General features: G+C 36.6%; 3 protein-coding genes across 3 annotated transcripts; all 3 read right to left on the bottom strand.

The window, feature by feature from the left end:
- Positions 1 to 3,888: 3,888 nt before the first annotated feature.
- LOC115964216 lies at positions 3,889 to 4,623 on the bottom strand. Its single transcript, XM_031083573.1, has one exon. The coding sequence runs from the start codon at positions 4,621 to 4,623 to the stop codon at positions 3,889 to 3,891; it is 735 nt and encodes a 244-aa protein (XP_030939433.1).
- A 1,885-nt stretch (positions 4,624 to 6,508) lies between these two features.
- Positions 6,509 to 7,411, bottom strand: LOC115964215. Its single transcript, XM_031083572.1, has 2 exons — positions 7,003 to 7,411; positions 6,509 to 6,843 (listed from the first exon to the last, which is right to left on the bottom strand). Exons 1-2 carry the CDS (start codon positions 7,409 to 7,411, stop codon positions 6,509 to 6,511), a joined length of 744 nt encoding a protein of 247 aa, XP_030939432.1.
- Positions 7,412 to 10,504: 3,093 nt separating this feature from the next.
- Positions 10,505 to 11,581, bottom strand: LOC115964213 (F-box protein At1g30790-like). Its single transcript, XM_031083570.1, has one exon. The coding sequence runs from the start codon at positions 11,579 to 11,581 to the stop codon at positions 10,505 to 10,507; it is 1,077 nt and encodes a 358-aa protein (XP_030939430.1).
- Positions 11,582 to 18,978: the final 7,397 nt, after the last annotated feature.

The following is an 18,978-nucleotide window of genomic DNA, read 5'->3' as shown; positions in this document are numbered from 1 at the left end:
CATTCAGTATTTCTAACAAAAAGGAAATGTTAAGGGAAGAGAAGGATTATCAGCTCTTTGCAGACTAGGAAGAAGTGCACCCATGAGAGAGTAACCATCGCCAAGATCATGGTGAAGATTGAATATGATAGTACCAGTTGCATTGCTTGTTGGATATTTAACAATGTGAATTTCCCATAGTGGTTTGTTTTGTAGAAACTGGTTCATTGCTATCTCTGAAATGTAGTCATCAAAATATTTGTCATATGAATCAGGTGACAATCCAATAGGGAAAATGGGAACGTTAATGTGGTCTTCAAGCTTCACTTCTACTCTTTTCCATTGTTTCTCACCTTTTTTTACCTGTAATCTGTTTTCAAATTCTCACTACTAATTAGTGCCATTTTTTAAATAGGCTAAAATAACTTCTTCTTTTTGCTTAAATACATAGTATTCTGGAAGAAAGGTAATTAATTAGAAATAATGATTAAAACAACTTCGAAAATATGCTATAGGCTTAATACTTTCTCATAGCTAGTTAACCATATATTTTTCACCTTTTTCTCTTGCTATATTTTTCAATTGGCATTTTACCTTGCCATTTTCTTCTCCCGTTGGGCTTAAGTTGTCATCAGAGATTGTCCTGATGTTTGTTGGGCCTACTTTTGGTTTTATTGGGCTAGAAAAGATAAAGCATTATCAGTTCCCTTGTTTTTGTCTACAACATCAACGAGCCCATTTGGGGAGTTGTCCAAGCTTGCATGTGCGGTTGTTGTTTGCCCCGAAGCGTATTCCATTTGAATTTGAATGGAGCTGTTCCATCCATCCGGTTTTTGCGCTGACTAACATCTCGGAAAACCCGTGACCTCCCATCCCATCATGCTTCCCTTGTCACTTTGTGCTTGCTTCTCACCATTGCCAGAACTTCCCTCTCCGTCTACAGTCACCGACGCACACGGATTTCTTTCCGTTGTCTGGACATTTTCTTCATCTCTGTCTCCACCAACTTCATCTCTGCCCCCACTGCTAGTGGACCGTTACTTCTCAGAACCCACTTTCCCATTAGCTCTTAACCAATCTCAGTATTGCCTTGGGGCATTGCGCCAATCTGAAATTTCTGGGCAATGTTTGTTGTCATGCCCCATTTTGCCACACAGGGAGCAAAAATTTGGGGGCCTTTCATATTTGAAAGTTACCCAAAATTTTCCTCCCTCCATTTTACTTGTCTTCCCCCCATATCTGAGAGGTTTTTCCAGTGGTAGATCGACTCTAATCCTCATAAACTTCGCTTAATCAGCTTGCCCAATCCTTTTATCCGATTCTATAAACTTCCCCAAGCTATTTCCGAGCTCCTTTCCCACTTCTTCGTCCATCATCTCAAAAGGAAGCCCCCAAACCTGAACCCAGAATGGAGAGTGTGTGAAAACAATATTGGATGCCGTGAGACCCCTTCTCTATCTGCTTAGCAACAACAGAATGTTGTCGAAGTTTCATGGTCCATTCTTCTCAACCCATTTGAGTTGGTATTCTGAACCAAACTTGAACTGCAGAATGCTATTTCAGACGTCCACTATCTGTAAATTTGATCCCATCTTCCATGCCAATCTTAGAGTATTTTTCAGCACACGTTGGTTTTGTTGTCTATCCGACAAGAGTTTGCCAAAAATACTCAAGGAACACTCTTCTAACAGATTTGAGCTACAGCTCGTTGTGACGGTTATTTCCTCTTCCTCCTCCTTTGTGAGATGGAGGTTGAGAAGACCTTCTAACACCGCTTGCTCCATGGTGGCGCTAGAGGGAAGAAAGGGACGAACCCTAGAGAAAACCCTGACAGTGTGAGAGGGAGAATGGTACTCGGCTTTTGCTAGACGAGAGAAAGAGACTCCTACTTTGGGAGAGAGCAGTTCTAATAATCGTCCCTTAAAATTGAGAAAGAGGATATTATGGGTTCTAATTACACAAATTTATATTTGAACATAAACCTTCAAGTGGAATGCTGAATTGTGAAGTTACCAAGAAAAATAAAAGTATTAGAAACCCTTATACATAACTTTTCATGTAGAACTTGATTTTAGGGTCTTCTACAAGTGTAACACTTAGTAAAGATTACAATAAGTGCACATGAAATTAGTTCCAAGAATGCAAGAAGAGGACGTTAGTTTAGATTGCTAGAAAAACCAATATATGGAGCAAAATTAGTTTACAAGTTGTTAGAGCATCTCCAACAGTCACTGTAAAGCTATTTTTGGACCACCAACAGCTACTGTTCACGCTCCAGCAGCTTCTCTAAACACACAAATTCTCCAATTTTTTTTTTGAGTTGCTACAGTAATTCTCTTAATTTAGAAAACACTAACAACTCCAAACCATTATTTTCTCTTAAAAAAAAACTCAGTTGAATAAAAAAATATTCTTTCTCTTTCCTCCTCTCTTCCTTGTTCATCTGTCTCTCTATCAAACGGTAACACAATCAAAACACAAACACAATAACAGATCAAAACACAATAACATATCAAGAACAGGGAAAAATACAAATTTAATTAGAACAAAAAATCTAAAATCAAAACAAAAACAACAGATCAAGAGCATGAAAGCCTATCTAAGCTCCATTGTAACAACAAAGTGAATCAGAACAAGAAAAAAAAAAAAAGGATAGACAAAGGCCATGTCGGCTCTGTGTGTGTGTGAAGTGAGCTGAAGAGGAAAGAAAATAGAAGTAGAAATAGAAAAAGTAAAAAAAGAGAGAGCTAGAGAAAGAGAAAGAGAGAGAGCTGAAGAAATGATCCGGAATGAGCTAGAAGAAAAAGAAAAAGAAGGTAGATAGAGGAAAGGGGTGGGATACGTGGGTGGTGGAGAAAAAACCAAGAGAAAAAAAGAAGAAGAAGAAGAAGAAGAAACGTGTCCAGATGGTGTGAAGGGAAAAATAATATAAAAAATAAGAAATTGTAATTAAGAAATACTACTACAATATTTTCACAATAAATTTTAAATAATGGATTGTTATTAGATAATATTGGCAAGTAAAAAAATAATTTCAGTAGTGGGTTCAAATTAGAACTAGTAACAACTTTCCACATAAATTTTGTTGTGAAATTATTACGTAAAACGTTGTGAATATAACACTTCTCATTAAAAAATATAGTTGTTAAAAAAAGAATAAATGATGATTAAAAAAAAGAATAAACAATGAATGAAGAAATAATATTTAAATGAGATAGAAAATGTGATAGAGAATCTGTTGGAAAGTGTATTTGAAAAAGTGGGTAGGTAAAAGCTAAATGTCACTGTTAATTCTTTAAGCAGTACAAAAATTTGAAGAAGCTACTGGAGATGCTCTTAATTGGTTACTTTGGACTTGCAAACAATTTTTTTTTTTTTTTTTTGGTTAAAAGGGAATTTCATTCAACTAAAGAAGCACAGCAACATCAGAGTTAGGACAAATCCTAACATGGTACAGACCATACAAATCTAAAAGATAACAGTCACGCAAACAGGGAGGGGGGGCATTGTAATACATTATATCAGCATCAAGCTGTTTGTTTCCTACTCTAGCAAGACCATCAGCACAACAGTTAGTTTCACGGTAGCAATGCATCACTTTAACTTGCGGGACTTGCAAACAATTATCTTACTTGCAAATACTTAACTCGTATTTTTTTTTTGATGAACCAATCACTTTATTAAAGAAGGAGAAACAAATTACAACTCCCTACTGGACTCTCTCACAACAACAGAAGAGAGACAGTCCGGGCAAAAACCACTGCCAAAAGAGCCAAAAAAATTACAAGATAAACTCCATTTTGCTAAGCTGTGGGCAGCCTGATTACACAGCCTAGGAACCCACGACACCAACACTTTACCATGGAGAGTGAGCAGAGACCTCAAATCAACACAAAGTGACCTGATTCTCTACGAAGGAGGTAGTGTCAAATTTGATAGAAGCTGTACAACAACTTGAGAATCAGACTCCACAAGCACAAAATCACCATCCAAAGTAGGAGCTAAAGAGATTGCCCATCTAACCGCTTCTGCTTCAGCTTGAAGAGGGAGGGTGGTGTTCACTTTCATAGAGCCAGCAAACACCAACACCCCTCTCCAATCTCTCACAACTACAGCGATGGCAGAAAAGCGAGGACCCACTGCTGCGTCTACATTTATTTTTATGTCCTGCCTTGAGGGAGGAAACCAAACCTGAGGAGAGACCGAGGCCAGATGACTAGTAGAGGATGCTCTTGAATTTTTATGCTCAGCAAAAAGGCTAAAAATCCTTGACACAACTCCCTCCAAGTTAGGCACAACGGAATCAAATATGGAACTATTTCTAAGCTTCCAAATAACATCACAGAGGATGGCGCCAAACAGCAAAAATTCTTCTCTTTGACAAGGATTCAGATTGTCCACAAATGGAGGAGAAATGAGAAAGCCAATAAAGTCCGAAGTGGACTCAAATCCTACCTCTTCCATCCTCAACCCCCACTGACTTTGAAACCATACAGCTTTAGCAATAGCACAAACCGTAAATAGGTGAAGGGAAGACTCAGTAGCCAAACCGCACAATGAACAACAACTATCAATATTCTCATTAAATCTACTGATTACCTCTTTAGAAGGCAGCACGTTGGTAGCAATTCTCCACAAAAGCATCTTAAGGCGCTCATGAAGCTTGGGTTTCCATATTTGACCCCTAGTAGCATCACTATTCGAGGGGGACGAGGCTGTCCTGCACAGCTAATAAGCAGATTTGGCTGAAAAAGATCCCGAGTTTGTGACAGTCCATGACCAACTATCCACAGAATGGCTGATTGGGATGGGGATTTTCAGAATGAGATCAACCACCGTCTCGTCAAAGAAATAGTTCAGTTTGTGAACATCCCATCTACATGGATCTGATGACAAGAGCTGAGACACAACCAAGGCCAAGTCTGGATTAGCATCAACCTTAGGGGAAGGAATGTAGCCTGGAAGATCGGGGATCCAAGGATCAGACCATATTCTAATAGAATCCCCACTGCCCAAAATAAAACATCCAGCCTTGGCGATGATGTGCTTAATACCCAACAAGCTTTTCCAAAATGGGGATGCATGGCCATGATAGGAATGAGTCAGCCAGTTATTATGGATCCTGTATTTCGCCCTCAGCACATTAACACAAGGACAATCTTTTCCTGTTAAAATCCACCAGCCAAATTTGGAGAGGAGAGCTTGGTTGAAGTCCCAGAGATTCCTGAAACCCAAGCCTCCTTCCTTTTGGGGCCAACAAAGAGTAGACCAAGAAACTGGAGTCCAGTATGAACCGGACTTAGATTTCGAATTCCACCAAAATCTGTGAGTTGACTCATCAAGTTGCTCACACAGACCTTTAGGAAGCTGGATGGTAGACATAGCATAGGCTGGAATGGCTTGGGCTACCGATTTGATAAGAGTTGCTCTACCAGACCAAGACAAATTCTTGGTTTTCCATCCACTTAGCTTACTATCCAGCCTCTCTTTAATGTATCTGAAATCTTTATTCCTGCTCCTAGAAAGAAAGAGAGGAACTCCAAGATAGGTGGTGTTATTTGACAGAGTGTTCAGACCCCAGCTACATCTCACTTGATTGATAAATTGAGAGCTTACCCCTTTGGAGGGGAAACAACCAGATTTTTCTATGTTAATGGACTGACTGGACCAAGAGCAATATTTCTCCAAGCAAACTTTGAGGGTGGCTAGCTCAGAAGATTTTGCTTTGCAAAATAATATGATGTCATCAGCATAACATAGCTTAGAAATGGGAGGAGCCGTATTGGACACTTTAACACCAGATAGCCTCTGCTGATCAACTTCCCTTTTTATAAGTCTCGGAAGAACTTCACTGCCCAGAATAAACAAATAAGGTGATATTGGGTCACCTTGCCTGAGGCCACGGGAGGGGGAGAAACTTGGACATTGGCTCCCATTTAATAGAAGTGAGAATTCAACTGAAGATAGACATTGATGAATGAGGTTAACAAAGGAGTTGCTGAAACCAAAAGCTCTAAAAACCTCCAACAGAAAACTCCATTCCATTCTATCGTATGCTTTTTGAAAGTCTAGTTTGATTCCAAGAAAGCCCTTCTTCTTCCCTGTGTGTTTGAAACTGTGCACAATCTCATGAGCCAGAACTATATTTTCATTAATCCATCTATTCGGAACAAATGCCACTTGGGCTGGATCCACCATTTTATCTAAAAGAGGCCTCAGTCTATTAACAATGATTTTCGATATCACCTTATAACTCACATTACACAGACCGATGGAAATGATTAAAATTATGCGCACCTTTCTTTTTTGGAATAAGGGAGATGAAGGTTTTATTGAAATCTTTTTGCAGCCTGCCATTAAGAAAGAAACTCTGGACAGCAAAAACTAGCTGGTCCCCCACAATGTCCCAGTAATGCTTATAAAAAAGAGCTGGGAAGCCATCTGGACCTGGAGCTTTAAGGGCTTTCATCTCGTAAACCACTTTTTTAATCTCATCTCTAGAGGGAACTTTACACAGCCCCAGATTTTCTTAATCAGAAACACACGGTTGAATGAGATTCTCAAGATTCATAGGGGATTGGGGTTGACAAGAATTGTATAGAGTGGAGAAATTATCCAAAAAATATCTCTGGATATCCTCCCGGTCTCTAATCCACGACCCATCATTCAACTTTATCTCTGAAATGCAATTCCTACGCCTTCTGATGATGGTTGAGAGATGGAAAAATCTAGAATTACGATCCCCCTCTTTAACCCACAGTTCTCTAGAACTCTGCTGTAACCGCAGGTCTTCTCTTGTGAGCCAATCATCAAGTTCTAAATTTAGAGAAGCCTCAGTATTCAGATTCTCTCTTGAAGGAACCGCTTGTTGAATCAAAGAAATTTTATTTTGGAGATCTCTAATTTTTTCTTTTGTGTTTCCGAATTTTTCCTTATTCCACTGCAAGAGATCACGACAAGTCATAGAAAGCTTTTTAACTAGTTTAAAGCCATGAGAGCCCTCCACCCGAGTCTGCCAAGCACCTTCCACCACCTGTCTGCTACCCTCCTCCTTGGTCCACATAGCTTCAAAACGAAATGGTCGAGGCCACTTCCCAGAATCTAAATGAGTATCAAGCATTATCGGATTATGATCCGAGTTGGAGTTGCACAGGTGTCTAACCCCAGCCTTGGGGAATAAGTTTTGCCACTCTTGATCACACAAACATTGGTCCAATCTCTCTTTTATATTGGCCAAACCTTCCCTTCTATTAGACCATGTGAACGAAGGCCCAATAAATCCAAGGTCAATAGCACCCGTATTCAACATAACATCTCTAAGACAATTCACTGAGCTCTCAGCCACTAACCTACCACCACATTTCTCTTTCACCCTCTTGATGCAATTGAAATCACCAATCATAGCCCAGGGCCCCGAAAATGAAGAGACCATGTTCTCAAGCAACTCCCAGAATTTTTTCCTTTTAGGCCTTTGAAAAGGACCATAGATCAACACCAAGTCTCCAAAAAAGGACAAGACCACCAGAACTTCCATTAGAATCAACACACCACGAGTCAGCAAACTTAAATCTATTGCATAACTTATTTACCTTTGGAGAATTTATTTTTGTTTCCGAGAGGAAAACTATGTCCGGATTAGACTCTCGGATAAGCTCCTTAAGAGCTCTAACTGTCGGAGCTCTGCCAGCACCCTGACAGTTCCATGCAATGGTTCTCATGGTGAGGAGGGGGGCATGGTAAGGCCTGCCTCCTCGGCCATAGCAGATACATTTGATGAAGATGTAGAAAAGGAGCAGAGAGATATAAAGGAATCATCCTTACCATTTTTTAATTTCTGAGCACGTGAAACAGCCTTTGCTCTGGCAAGCACTTTGAGTGATTTTTCTCCTGTGATGACTGGAATGTTTTGGTAAAGGATGGGAAGGAGTGTGAGTGAGCTTTGGCAAGGTGTGGGTGACATTGTGTTTTGATTTTTTGGGCGAGGTGTTTGGGGATTCTGAGGGGCTTAAGTGGCTTGCCTTTCTTTTATTTCCTAGCAATGGATGGGGATGTGGGCTAGTTTTGTTTGAAGGTTGGGAGGTGGATCTTTTTGTGATATTGGGTCTAGTATAAGATGGGCCAGCTCTCTTATGTATGGGAGAGTCCAAAGGATAGCAAACTGGGCCCCAACGATTGGGTTGAAATGTAACTGAATTGGAACAAGGAATGGGACTTACTAAGGATTTTGACCGGACATCAGTAACCTTTTCCAATGAAGTCCCATCATTCTGAAGGAGAGTCACCATCCTACACTGCTCGAGGACCTCCACTGGTTCTTCTCTTTTGCCATGAGCCTCCCTTGTAATCATTTCATCCCGAGAACCCATGGCTGTTTGGATCCGACTGGACTAGTCTATCTGAACAGAGGGCCTTGAATCTGGGATAATGGACATCATTGCTGGACGATTTGGAATGTGAAAATCATCCAACTTGATACTCGGTTGAAATTCATCATTATCTGCTCTTAGCCATTTTCCAAAGAAACCACCATTCTGGACTCCCAAATCCTGACAATTACGGAGATCATGGCCAAGCAAACCACAACCAAAACAAAAATTCCCCAATTTTTCAAACTTAAATGGGATCCACAGAACAGGAAGATTATCCCTTTCCAACGGGAAACCTGGCACTAACGGGCAACAAATATCCAATTCAACCCAAACTCTAACACTTTTGCTCCAAATCCCAGAACCAGGGCCAACCAAATTAGTATCCAAAGCTTTACCCATTATACTACCAATTTTCAGCACGTTCTCCTTACTTCTTCTGTTAAGTGGGAGACCATGGATCTGAATCCAGAATTCAGTGGTGGAGAATTCTACTTCAGACACACTGATATCAGAGCAGAAACGTTTTAGGATTAAATGATCGCCCTTGACTGTCCAGGGCCTTCTATCCCAAGCCCGTCTCACGTCTGCCTCATGTAGAAAAGAAAACATAAAAACATTCTTGTCTACTACTGTCACTTCTATATCATTTATCACATTCCAAGCTTTCACCAAAATTTCTTTGACTAAACTCTTTGGAAAGGACTTGTTGGATAGAATCTTACCAATCAGAAGCTTCTTTGAACTTTCACCGGAAGATTCAACCACCTCTAGATTGATCTTGCCTTTAAGCCAGCTGAGTTTGGCCGCTTGTGAAGTTAATGTGTCAACCGAGTCTTCTGCCATGACAGTAAGGACTCAGCTGAAAGGAAAAAGACAAGGCCAATAGGTTCAACAGATTAGGAAGCAATAACGTGAATATAGAGAGTGGAATGGTATAATATCAAGGGATAAGAGAATCCAAGAGCTTCACTGGGAAGATAGGAACACTCACGGGGAGAAAAAAGGCTTCACTAGGAAGACACGAGAGGCACGAAGCCCAACAGGTGGTTGTTGTTGTTGTTACTTAACTCGTATAAATACTTTGTAGTACATAGCATTTTTATGATCTTATCATTGAAAAAATAAAAAAGCATTTTTTTTTATGAATAAGCACATCAGGGCCTTATCATAATCCTTCACGCCAAACCTAAAAAGGAAGTAATCCTCGACCAACATCCAAATGTGGAGATTGATTAAATTCTAAGCTTGAAATACCAACATTACCTGTTTCTTAATAGAAAATAGAAAATTATTATGACAAAGGCAAATAAGATGTTATTTATCATTCAATCCATTAACTTATTTTTCACACATAATTTAAGATTACAAAAGTTTGAAATTTAAACCTTTGATTGATGACATAAGTATTGATCTTTGACCTACTTAAATTTTGCAAGCATGAAGGATATAGTAAGAAAATGCAATTTAATAATGAATTTGTCAAAATTCATATACAATAAAAAGATATATGAAGAGTTTGAAGTGGTTCTTTCCAAATTAGTTTAAAGAGAAACTTTGTATGATTTGAAGCTGTTCTTGCTTCCTACTTTGTATGACCTAAGGGCTGCTTCAACAACCTTCATCAAAAAGTTTTGAAGCCAATGAGCTATAGCTCATATGACACTTCTCCTCCATAATAATGGGTTGGAGGGTGAGGTCATTATTCAAGACCCACAAGGTGTGTGTGCAATTTACCAATACAAACCTAAAAAATGAAAAGCTGAAATGTAACTAATTTGAGTAATTATTTAGGAAAAATAAATATAATAGAAAGAAAAAATTGGAAAGGATATTACCAAAAAAATAAAAAGAAATGGTTTCAATATCTAATTGGAAAGGATATTACCAAAAAAATAAAAAGAAATGGTTTCAACAGCTAATTGAGAGTTTAAAATTAGCCCCACAATAAAAGAAAATAAATTGGCAGTGAGAGGACCTCACATCAAGCACAACAGCCTCCAGGCAATCAGGGCACATTAGCTTCAATCTCTAGGCAATTGGCAGTGAGAATATCATTCATACTCCATATAGAGGCTAGACTTTCTTCATAAGGAAAAAGGCTTATACTGAAATTTGAATCAGCAACTTCAATAGTTTCGTAGGTTTTGCTTTTGATATCAAAAAAAACGCCATCCATCAATCAACTCTGACCATATTAATAATTTCCCATGTCTGAGGCATCGATATTGGGTACAATATAGGAAATAATCAAAATCTAGTTTGAAATCCTTTGAAAAGAATGTATATCGAGACTCCCATTGATGATCCTCTACCATCATATATATCTCAAAAGATTTCTCATCGTCGTTGAAGTCAATTAAACACAATTTCCCTTCGAGTTCGGACAAATTGGGCAAAGTTTTATCATAAATTTCCGGGGGTGGAGTGATTTTTCGGACTGTTTCATCGGCCACATCAAATGCCAAAACCTCAACAAGATGCGTACGATGATGGCAGAAACCCATCAGGTATATAGTGCCATTCAAACATACTGTTCCTCGTCCGCCAAGATATTTATATTGCGGGAAATCATCGATGATCCTCCATGAATTTGAAGAAATTCCCACGGTTATTACTGCAACTTTGACTTTAGAAACTGGTTTTTTTTCAAAAAAATCTTGAAGGATAATGATCACTTTATATTGGTTTGTCAAAGGAGAATATCCAAATCCAGTTTCATAAATACTACTTTTCATAACAGTAACAGTATCAGGACAAGGGTGATGAATAAATCTGGGGAGGGTAACAAACTCTCCAGTGCTTGGATTACAAACATAAAAATCATCATCATCGGATAGGAAGATCAAACCATTAATTGAATATCTAACAATCAAACATCCACCGATGGCAGATATGTTTTTTATCATCAGAGTCTTTATCCCACCTCCTATTTGTAAAGAAGATATTTCATAAGGAATCATAGTTTTAGAATCATAGTCGCGGGCATGCGGACCAGTACTAATCCCAATACCAATCCCAAAAGAGTTTTCCCTTGAAAGCTTAAAGTATAAGTCTGTGATGTCATTATGGATTAATACATACCAGGCTTTACACACGGACTTCAATCTGAGGACGCAACGCAGTTGAAGCTTTAAGAAAATATTGAGGATGATTTGATGTGGGATGGAATCAAAAAAACTTCTGCCTGTTTCCATAGCTGCTTTTCTTTTTTCTTTGACTTGAAACTCAGCCATGTTTATGTAAGCAATCACACAAAGAACACAATTTACGAGATCATAGAGAAGCCTATTCAAATATTGCGGCAACCGTGTTATATATATATATATATATATATATATATATATATGCTTTAGGTCTTGCCGTAATCCAAGTCCTACACGAATAAGGAATAGTATTCTTAATAAATAGGTTAAAGGCTTGATAATTATTCAATTCTAGTACTATTTATTACGTGTCCAACACAAAGTATAGCTTGGAAAGGAATAAAACATCCAAGGCTATGATCCTATGTGGCACAAGTTGATGCACCTCAAATTTAAGCTACCAATTAAATAACAATACGATATATATATATATATATATATATATATATATAATATTCAACGTGTTTGTTTCTAAAAAGAAACGAAGGACAAATTACTTGGCCAATTTCTCAGAACTCTCGCTCACTAATATGCATCCAATGTGCTGCATTCTCAAATTTTACGTCTAATATATCAGTTAACTCCATGATTATAATCCTAATGAGTAGGACACCCAGAAAAACATGAATTTTACGTCTAATGTAATACTAATAAGCATCCAATGTGCTACATTCTCAAATTTTATGTCTAATATATTAGTTACTTCATTGTTATAATCCTAATGAGTAGGACATCCAATGTGTTAGAATCTCTTTCTCTCTTCCTTGTGTGTGTGTTTGTTTCTCAAAATAAAAAAAGAATGGGTAATTGTCCCATATTGCTTAAGAGGGTGTGTTGTGTGTAGTATAACTTACCCCATCCTCTCTTAAAAGTTACCATGACTTTTGAGTGGAGTTGTGGTGTGCCTTTGTGTTAGAATCTCTTTCCCTCTCCCTTGTGTGTGTGTTTGTCTCTAAAAAAAAAATCAGGAATCAAAATAGTTAGGAAAAGTTGGAAAATAGAGATGATAGACTGCAAGTTCTTCGCGTTTCCATGGAGTAAGTTGTAATTAAAGCAACATTTATATAATATGAATCTTCTTTACACTATGAAAGCATATGGTAAATTTTTATTTATTTATTCTGTCCATCAATTTTCGGCAAAATTAGTCCACCACTAATATTAATTTTTAGCGAAAATAGTTCTTGAAGTTTACTAAGTGTGCATTTTTGGTTCTGAAGTTTCAAATAAGCTCTAATGGTCCTTGAAGTTAAACAAATGATCATTGTTAGTTAATCCTTCTATTAATGTCTGTTAGTGTCATTGTGCATGTGACTAATGAAATAATGATGTGACATGACACTATTTTTTATAGTATGTAACTCTAGCGTTTTTCTTAACAAATTACGCATCCCCCTCGCATTAGAAATCACAGGATCAGTGCCGCAATATTAGAGTAGGTTTCTCTATCCTCTCGTATTGCTTACATAAATATGGCCGAGTTTCAGTTTAAAGAAAAAAGAAGAGCAGCGATGGAAGGAGGCAGCAGAAGTTTTTTTTGATTCCATCCCACATCAAATCATCCTCAATATTTTCTTAAAGCTTCAACTGCGTTGCGTCCTCAGATTGAAGTCTTTGTGTAAGGCCTGGTATGTATTAATCCATAATGACTTCACGTACTTTAATAAGCGTTCAAGGGAAAACTTTTTTGGGATTGGGACTGGTTTCCATGCCCATGACTGTGGGTTAAAAATTTTATGACAAAAAACATATTTGCCATCATCAATTTTTGAAAGTTAAATATTCAATTAATGATGATGATTTTCATGTGTAATCTAACCACCGGAGAGTTTATTACTCTCTCCATACTTATTCATCATCCTTGTCTTGATACTGATACGAAAAAAGAGTATTAATAAAACTAGATTCGGATATTTTCGACTGTCAAGCAATATAAAGTAAGTGGTGGCTCTAGGAATTTTGTTCAGGGTGTTCCTATTCTACTTTGAAAAAAATTCAAGCCATTTTGATCTATTTCAGGTGTTTCGGTAAATACCAACCGAAATTCAAGATTTGACTGACATGAAGTTTGTGCTTAAAAAAAGGATGTACTTAAAACCAAAACAAATTTGCATTCTATACACCGAAAAACCTCAAAAGGAAAAAAAAAAATAAAAAGAAATGAAATGAATAAAGGTACCTGTACAATAAACTATAAGTTTATTTGAAATATTAATAAAATTATTAATTATTGTTGTTTAGTTGCTTCATTAATTTGTTTGTCTTTTATAAACTATAATTTATTCTATTGTTGTTTCATTAATTATAAAATTATTAATTGTTGTTTAGCCGAACATAATTTAATTTGTTTGTCTTTTATAATGTATTGGTTAATTAAATTATTAATTATTATTTATTAATTAGTTGCTTTCCCCAATTAATTATTGGTTAATTAAATTTTTGTTTATTAGTTGCACTAGCACACATCCATGTGCACATTACACATCCTATGTGTTGATGTGCACATTACACATCCCAACCAATCGAAAAATTTCACAATCACAAATCACAATACACATTATACTAAGACCTCGTTTGGGAGGAGGGAATAGAATGAAATGGAAAAGAATGAAAAGAATTATTTTAGAATATTCTTCCATTCCCTTGTTTGAGAGTTTTAATGGAGGGAATGGAAAGCACATTCCCTTATTTGGGAGTTTAAGTGGGAGGGAATGGAATGGGAAAGAGGGAACATTCATTCCTCTCTATTTCCTTAAAATCTCAAATTTTCATTCCCCCCGAAATTTTCATTCCTCTCTATTATTAAAGTTAAAGCTTCAGCAGTTCAGCCAATCACAAAATCAGATAAAGTATTAAAGTTAGTCTTAAAGAATAAAGAGAGAGAGACAATGATTTCATATAATTTAGATAAAGAGAGAGAAAGAGTGAGAGACCGAGAGAGAATTAGAGAGAAAAAGAGAGAGGAGTTGGTAAAATGAAATACCTTAAGGGAGCATCGCCGGAGCAGGAAGCCCTAAAGGCTAAGGTTGAGGTAGTGACGACTGACGAGCAATCTCCGATAAGGGGCGAGCGAGCAACGACGACGTGACTGATCTCTGTCTGTTGCTTTGGATTGGACCGATCTGCTTTAGAGGGGCGGCGATGTGCTTTGGACTAGACCAGTGGACCAATATGCTCTGGAGGGGCGTTGCTCTGAGGCGTTGCTCTGTCTTTAGGTTTGCTTTAGCCTTTAGTGATTTGAGGTTTCTGATTTAGTGATTTGCTCTGTATTGGAGTTTTTTTTTTTTTAGAATCCGTGGGTTTGCTACCTCTGTAATCTGTTGGGCTTGCCGTGGGCTTGATGTTGGGCCGTTCGTTGTTTTTTTTGAGAGCTCTGTTACAAAATTTTTTTTTTTGGGCTTTTTTTTTTGCTTGAAAGTAGAACAAATAATTTTATTTATTTATTTTTAATTTGAGGGTGTTCCTAATTTTGATTGCGGGTGTTCCTAATTTTTTTTAAGGGTAAACAAATAAAAAAATTTAATTATTATATATAATTTTTTTTTTTTTTTTCAGGTCAAGGTGTTCCTAGGAACACCCTGAGCATAATGTGGTGCTGCCGCTGTATAAAGTGATCATCATCTTTTCAAGATATTTGTGAAAATAAGGCAGTTTCTAAAGTCAAGGTTGCGGTAATCTGGCTGATGTTTTCGGATATTTTCTTAACAAGTTTTGTTTGTGTTTGATAATCTGGCTGATGTTGACAGAATCATTCAAGGCCAACCTTAGCGCTTTGATAAACATCTTGTAGTCGTTCAAAGGTATGATTTTGATACCCTTATATGGAATGTGCTTTTCGATAAAGTCCATAATCTTCCCATTAGATATATGACAATATGTGAAATCATTGGAGAGGTGCGAACACTTCTTAAGGGTTAGGGTGAATATTGATATATCTCTACCCCTATGTTGGGGGCGAGTTGTTACTCTAAGCCTTGGGTTACTTTCAAGAACGAAAGGTTGTCAAATATTTGCTATTGGTGTTATCATATGACTCACGACGATAAAAGCTGCTATGGATTCAGAGTAAAGGATATCTCTCGAGTGATCAACGACAATATGGGCCATGGCTAAGGGTTGCTCTCTATCAATCAGCGGGTAAGGATGTTATCTTCGTTTTGGAATACTTTGAGAGTCGCTTTCCTCGCAAAAAGGGAATCCAACTGGAGCTGTGCAGAGAACAACAACGATAATAAACAACAACCAAAAGCCCAAAGATTTTATATTAAACAACAACAATAATGAACAAGAGAAAGCCCAAAGATTTTATATTAAACAACGATAATAATATAAATCTATCCTCACTTTCAAAAGATTTTATGTTCAACAACAATAATAGTAATCTACACCATGATATCGTTTTGTATAAATATTTTCCAATATCAACTTTAATTGTAACAAATTTATGGTTTAATTTGAAACATATTTTATAAGTATATAATTTCATTTGAAACTTTTATGTTTAATTTAAAATCACTTGTTCATAAATAAAAAAAAATAAAAAAAATTGAAATCACCTTTAAACTACAAATTAAGAATGTGACTCATCACACTTGAGGTTCATTACGAAAAACTTTCAATGAAATTCGAATATATTTCACAAAAATAGTGGGAAGAGCTTGTGAATTGACAACAAACAACACTCATGGCAACTCCATTAATTTTAGTCTACTCTCAATTGAAATTTAACTACTGTGCAGAGAATTAGAGAAAGGCTATTTTCAGTTTCTATCAAAGTGTTATTCATTTTTGGAGAAGCACTCTATCAAAATTTTGTTTTAGCTAATGGTTGTTAATCCAATATAGGGGTATTTTATTTTTTTTATTTTTTATATTTTATATATTTTTTTTAAAAAATTTTATTAGGTATATTTGGTAGAAATCCTATTTGAGCTAATCTAATTTGAATGCTCTAGTAATTTTAAATACTTGAGAGTGATTAGTTAATACTTAAAACAAACTTGTTAGATATGGAGACCGACTTGACTAATACTTCCATGTGTTCTGGGTAGAATAAGATTTAAGAGATTAGGAGCCTAGACAAATTCATACTTTTTGGGACTGTAAATACCGTATTTTGTCCGACCTTAAATCTGGTTGGGAACCCAAGTTTTAAATCAAGGATTTCGTGAGCTTTTTTTAACAAGACATCAAACATATTGGAATTCTCTTTAATTTAATATCCAAAGACAAAAATCAAGCTTGAGTTGATTGAATTGTTGTGAAAGTGAGAAATTTACGGAAATTATTCTTAGACCATGCTCAAAATTACCATGTAAGATTTAGCTAGATTTATCAAGAAATGCCTATCCTTAATTTAATTGGGTCCGATAATTTCACATTTATTTTAATTTGATCCCATGATGTTTATCTCTTGATGAATTTATCTATCTATCCTAACATTTTATTGAGTGTGTTTAAGGTCCGTTGATTATTGATTAGTGCCAAAAATGAATGATGTATTAATGAGAAATGATTTGTAATTGGTCCATATAAATCCAATCATATACCATCTTAACAAATTATGAAAAATATTGTCTCTTTATTAAGTGATTAACACTGCTCCATGATTTACTTAAAACTGATACAAATCTTAAAAAATGGCTCTTGCAATAACACTATTCTTTTTTTTTAAAAATGGTTTTGCCGAATTTTATAATGAAAAATTGAAAATAGTTAGTTGCAAAATTTGACAATATTTAATAAATAGGTGGTGTTTATAAATTCAATCATTGAAGATTGGATTAGGGTAGAGGTGACCACACAGCCCCATCATAGTGATTATGACAGTTATGTGAAGCAGGGGCACTCTTGGGAAGTATGATCTATATATCTTTTTTCTTTTCTTTTTTTTCTTTTTTTCTTTTTGTGCTGAGATTTTTATATCTATCTATATACATATACATATATTATGGGCATGTTTGGATATCACTTATTTTATTGAAACTGAAAAATTATTACTAAAAGTACTGTAGATAGAGGTAAAAGTTGGTTGAAATAGTATAATGGGGTCAATGTATAGTGCCAAAAAGTGTAATGGGGCCACGAATAGTAGCAAAAATAAGCTGAATAGTGAAATAATTTTAATTTTTAATCTTTATCCAAATGCACACTATAAAAAATTATAAGATGATTTTGGTGTATCTATATAAAAATTAAAGAGGGTTGTACCCATATACATATCTATCAATTATTGATTAGTGTCAAAAAAGAATGGGGTGATCTTGAGGAGGAAGCAGCTATGTTTGATGACAATTAAGAGTGTGAATCTGAATCTGATCCTGAAGCTAATGTAGACGCAGCCGAAGAGAATTTTTCCTCAAATTCCTTGACCGAAGAAAGCTCTCCTAGCTCAAATCAAGGGAGGAATAGGAGACCACCAATCTGGATGAGAGACTATGAAATAGGAGAAGGCATTTCTGAAGAAGAAAATGAAGCTCATTTGGCCATGTTTGCAACTACTGATCCTATTCACTCTGAAGATGCTATGAAGAGTAGGAAATGGAGGAGAGCCATGGATTTAGAAATGGAAGCAATAAACAACAATGATACGTGGAAATTGACGGAGTTACCTAAGGGAGCAAAGAAGGTTGGAGTGAAATGGATTTATAAGACCAAGTTTAATGAAAATGGAGAAGTTGACAAATACAAGGCTAGGCTTGTAGTGAAGAGGTATACTCAGCAACATGGGGTAGACTATATTGAAGTATTTGCACCTGTGGCACGCATGGAGACAATTCGATTGGTGATAGCACTTGGAGCTCAAAGAGGATGGACTATCTATCAGTTAGATGTGAAGTCTGCATTTTTACATGGTAAGCTGGATGAAGTGGTTTTTGTGGAGCAACCTTGTGGTTGTGTGCAAAAGGGAAATGAATAGAAGGTCTACAAGTTAAAGAAGGCACTTTATGGGCTTAAGCAAGCACCACGTGCTTGGTACAGCCGTATAGAGGCCTATTTCATGAAAGACGGCTTTGAGAAGTGTGACTACGAGCATACTTTGTTTATCAAGACAAGCAAAGAAGGCAAAGTATTAATTGTAAGTCTCTACGTTGATGATCTTATTTTTACTGGAAATGATGAATCAATGTTTACAAAGTTAAAAAATTCCATGAAGCATGAGTTTGACATGACAGATCTTGGTAAGATGAGGTATTTCCTTGGTCTTGAAGTCTTGCAAAGATCTGATGGTGTTTTTATCAGTCAAAAAAAGTATGCTTTGGAGGTGCTGCAACGGTTTGGAATGGACAAAAGTAATTCTATCCATAATCCTATTGTTCCTGGCTTTACGCTTATGAAGGATGAAGGTGGAGTTAAGGTGGACAAGACTTACTATAAACAGATTGTGGGTAGTCTCATGTATCTGACAGCTACTCGACCTGACATGATGTTTGTGGTGAGTCTTATTATTAGATATATGGAGAATCCTACTGAGCTTCATTTACAGG

The sequence above is a fragment of the Quercus lobata genome, chromosome 10, assembly GCF_001633185.2.
Source record: "Quercus lobata isolate SW786 chromosome 10, ValleyOak3.0 Primary Assembly, whole genome shotgun sequence".
Classification (NCBI taxonomy): domain Eukaryota; kingdom Viridiplantae; phylum Streptophyta; class Magnoliopsida; order Fagales; family Fagaceae; genus Quercus; species Quercus lobata.
This window is presented reverse-complemented; position numbering and strand designations above follow the sequence as displayed.

Excerpts from the sequence above, each read along its gene's own strand:
- LOC115964215 (XM_031083572.1), bottom strand. The coding sequence starts at position 7,411 with ATGGTCTCTTCATTTTCGGGGCCCTGGGCTATGATTGGTGATTTCAAT. Across the intron at positions 6,844-7,002 it reads TAGCAGACAGGTGGTGGAAG|CGGTTCCTTCAAGAGAGAAT; the intron begins GTGCTTGGCAGA and ends TGATTCAACAAG.
- LOC115964216 (XM_031083573.1), bottom strand. The coding sequence starts at position 4,623 with ATGCTTTTGTGGAGAATTGCTACCAACGTGCTGCCTTCTAAAGAGGTA.
- LOC115964213 (XM_031083570.1), bottom strand. The coding sequence starts at position 11,581 with ATGGCTGAGTTTCAAGTCAAAGAAAAAAGAAAAGCAGCTATGGAAACA.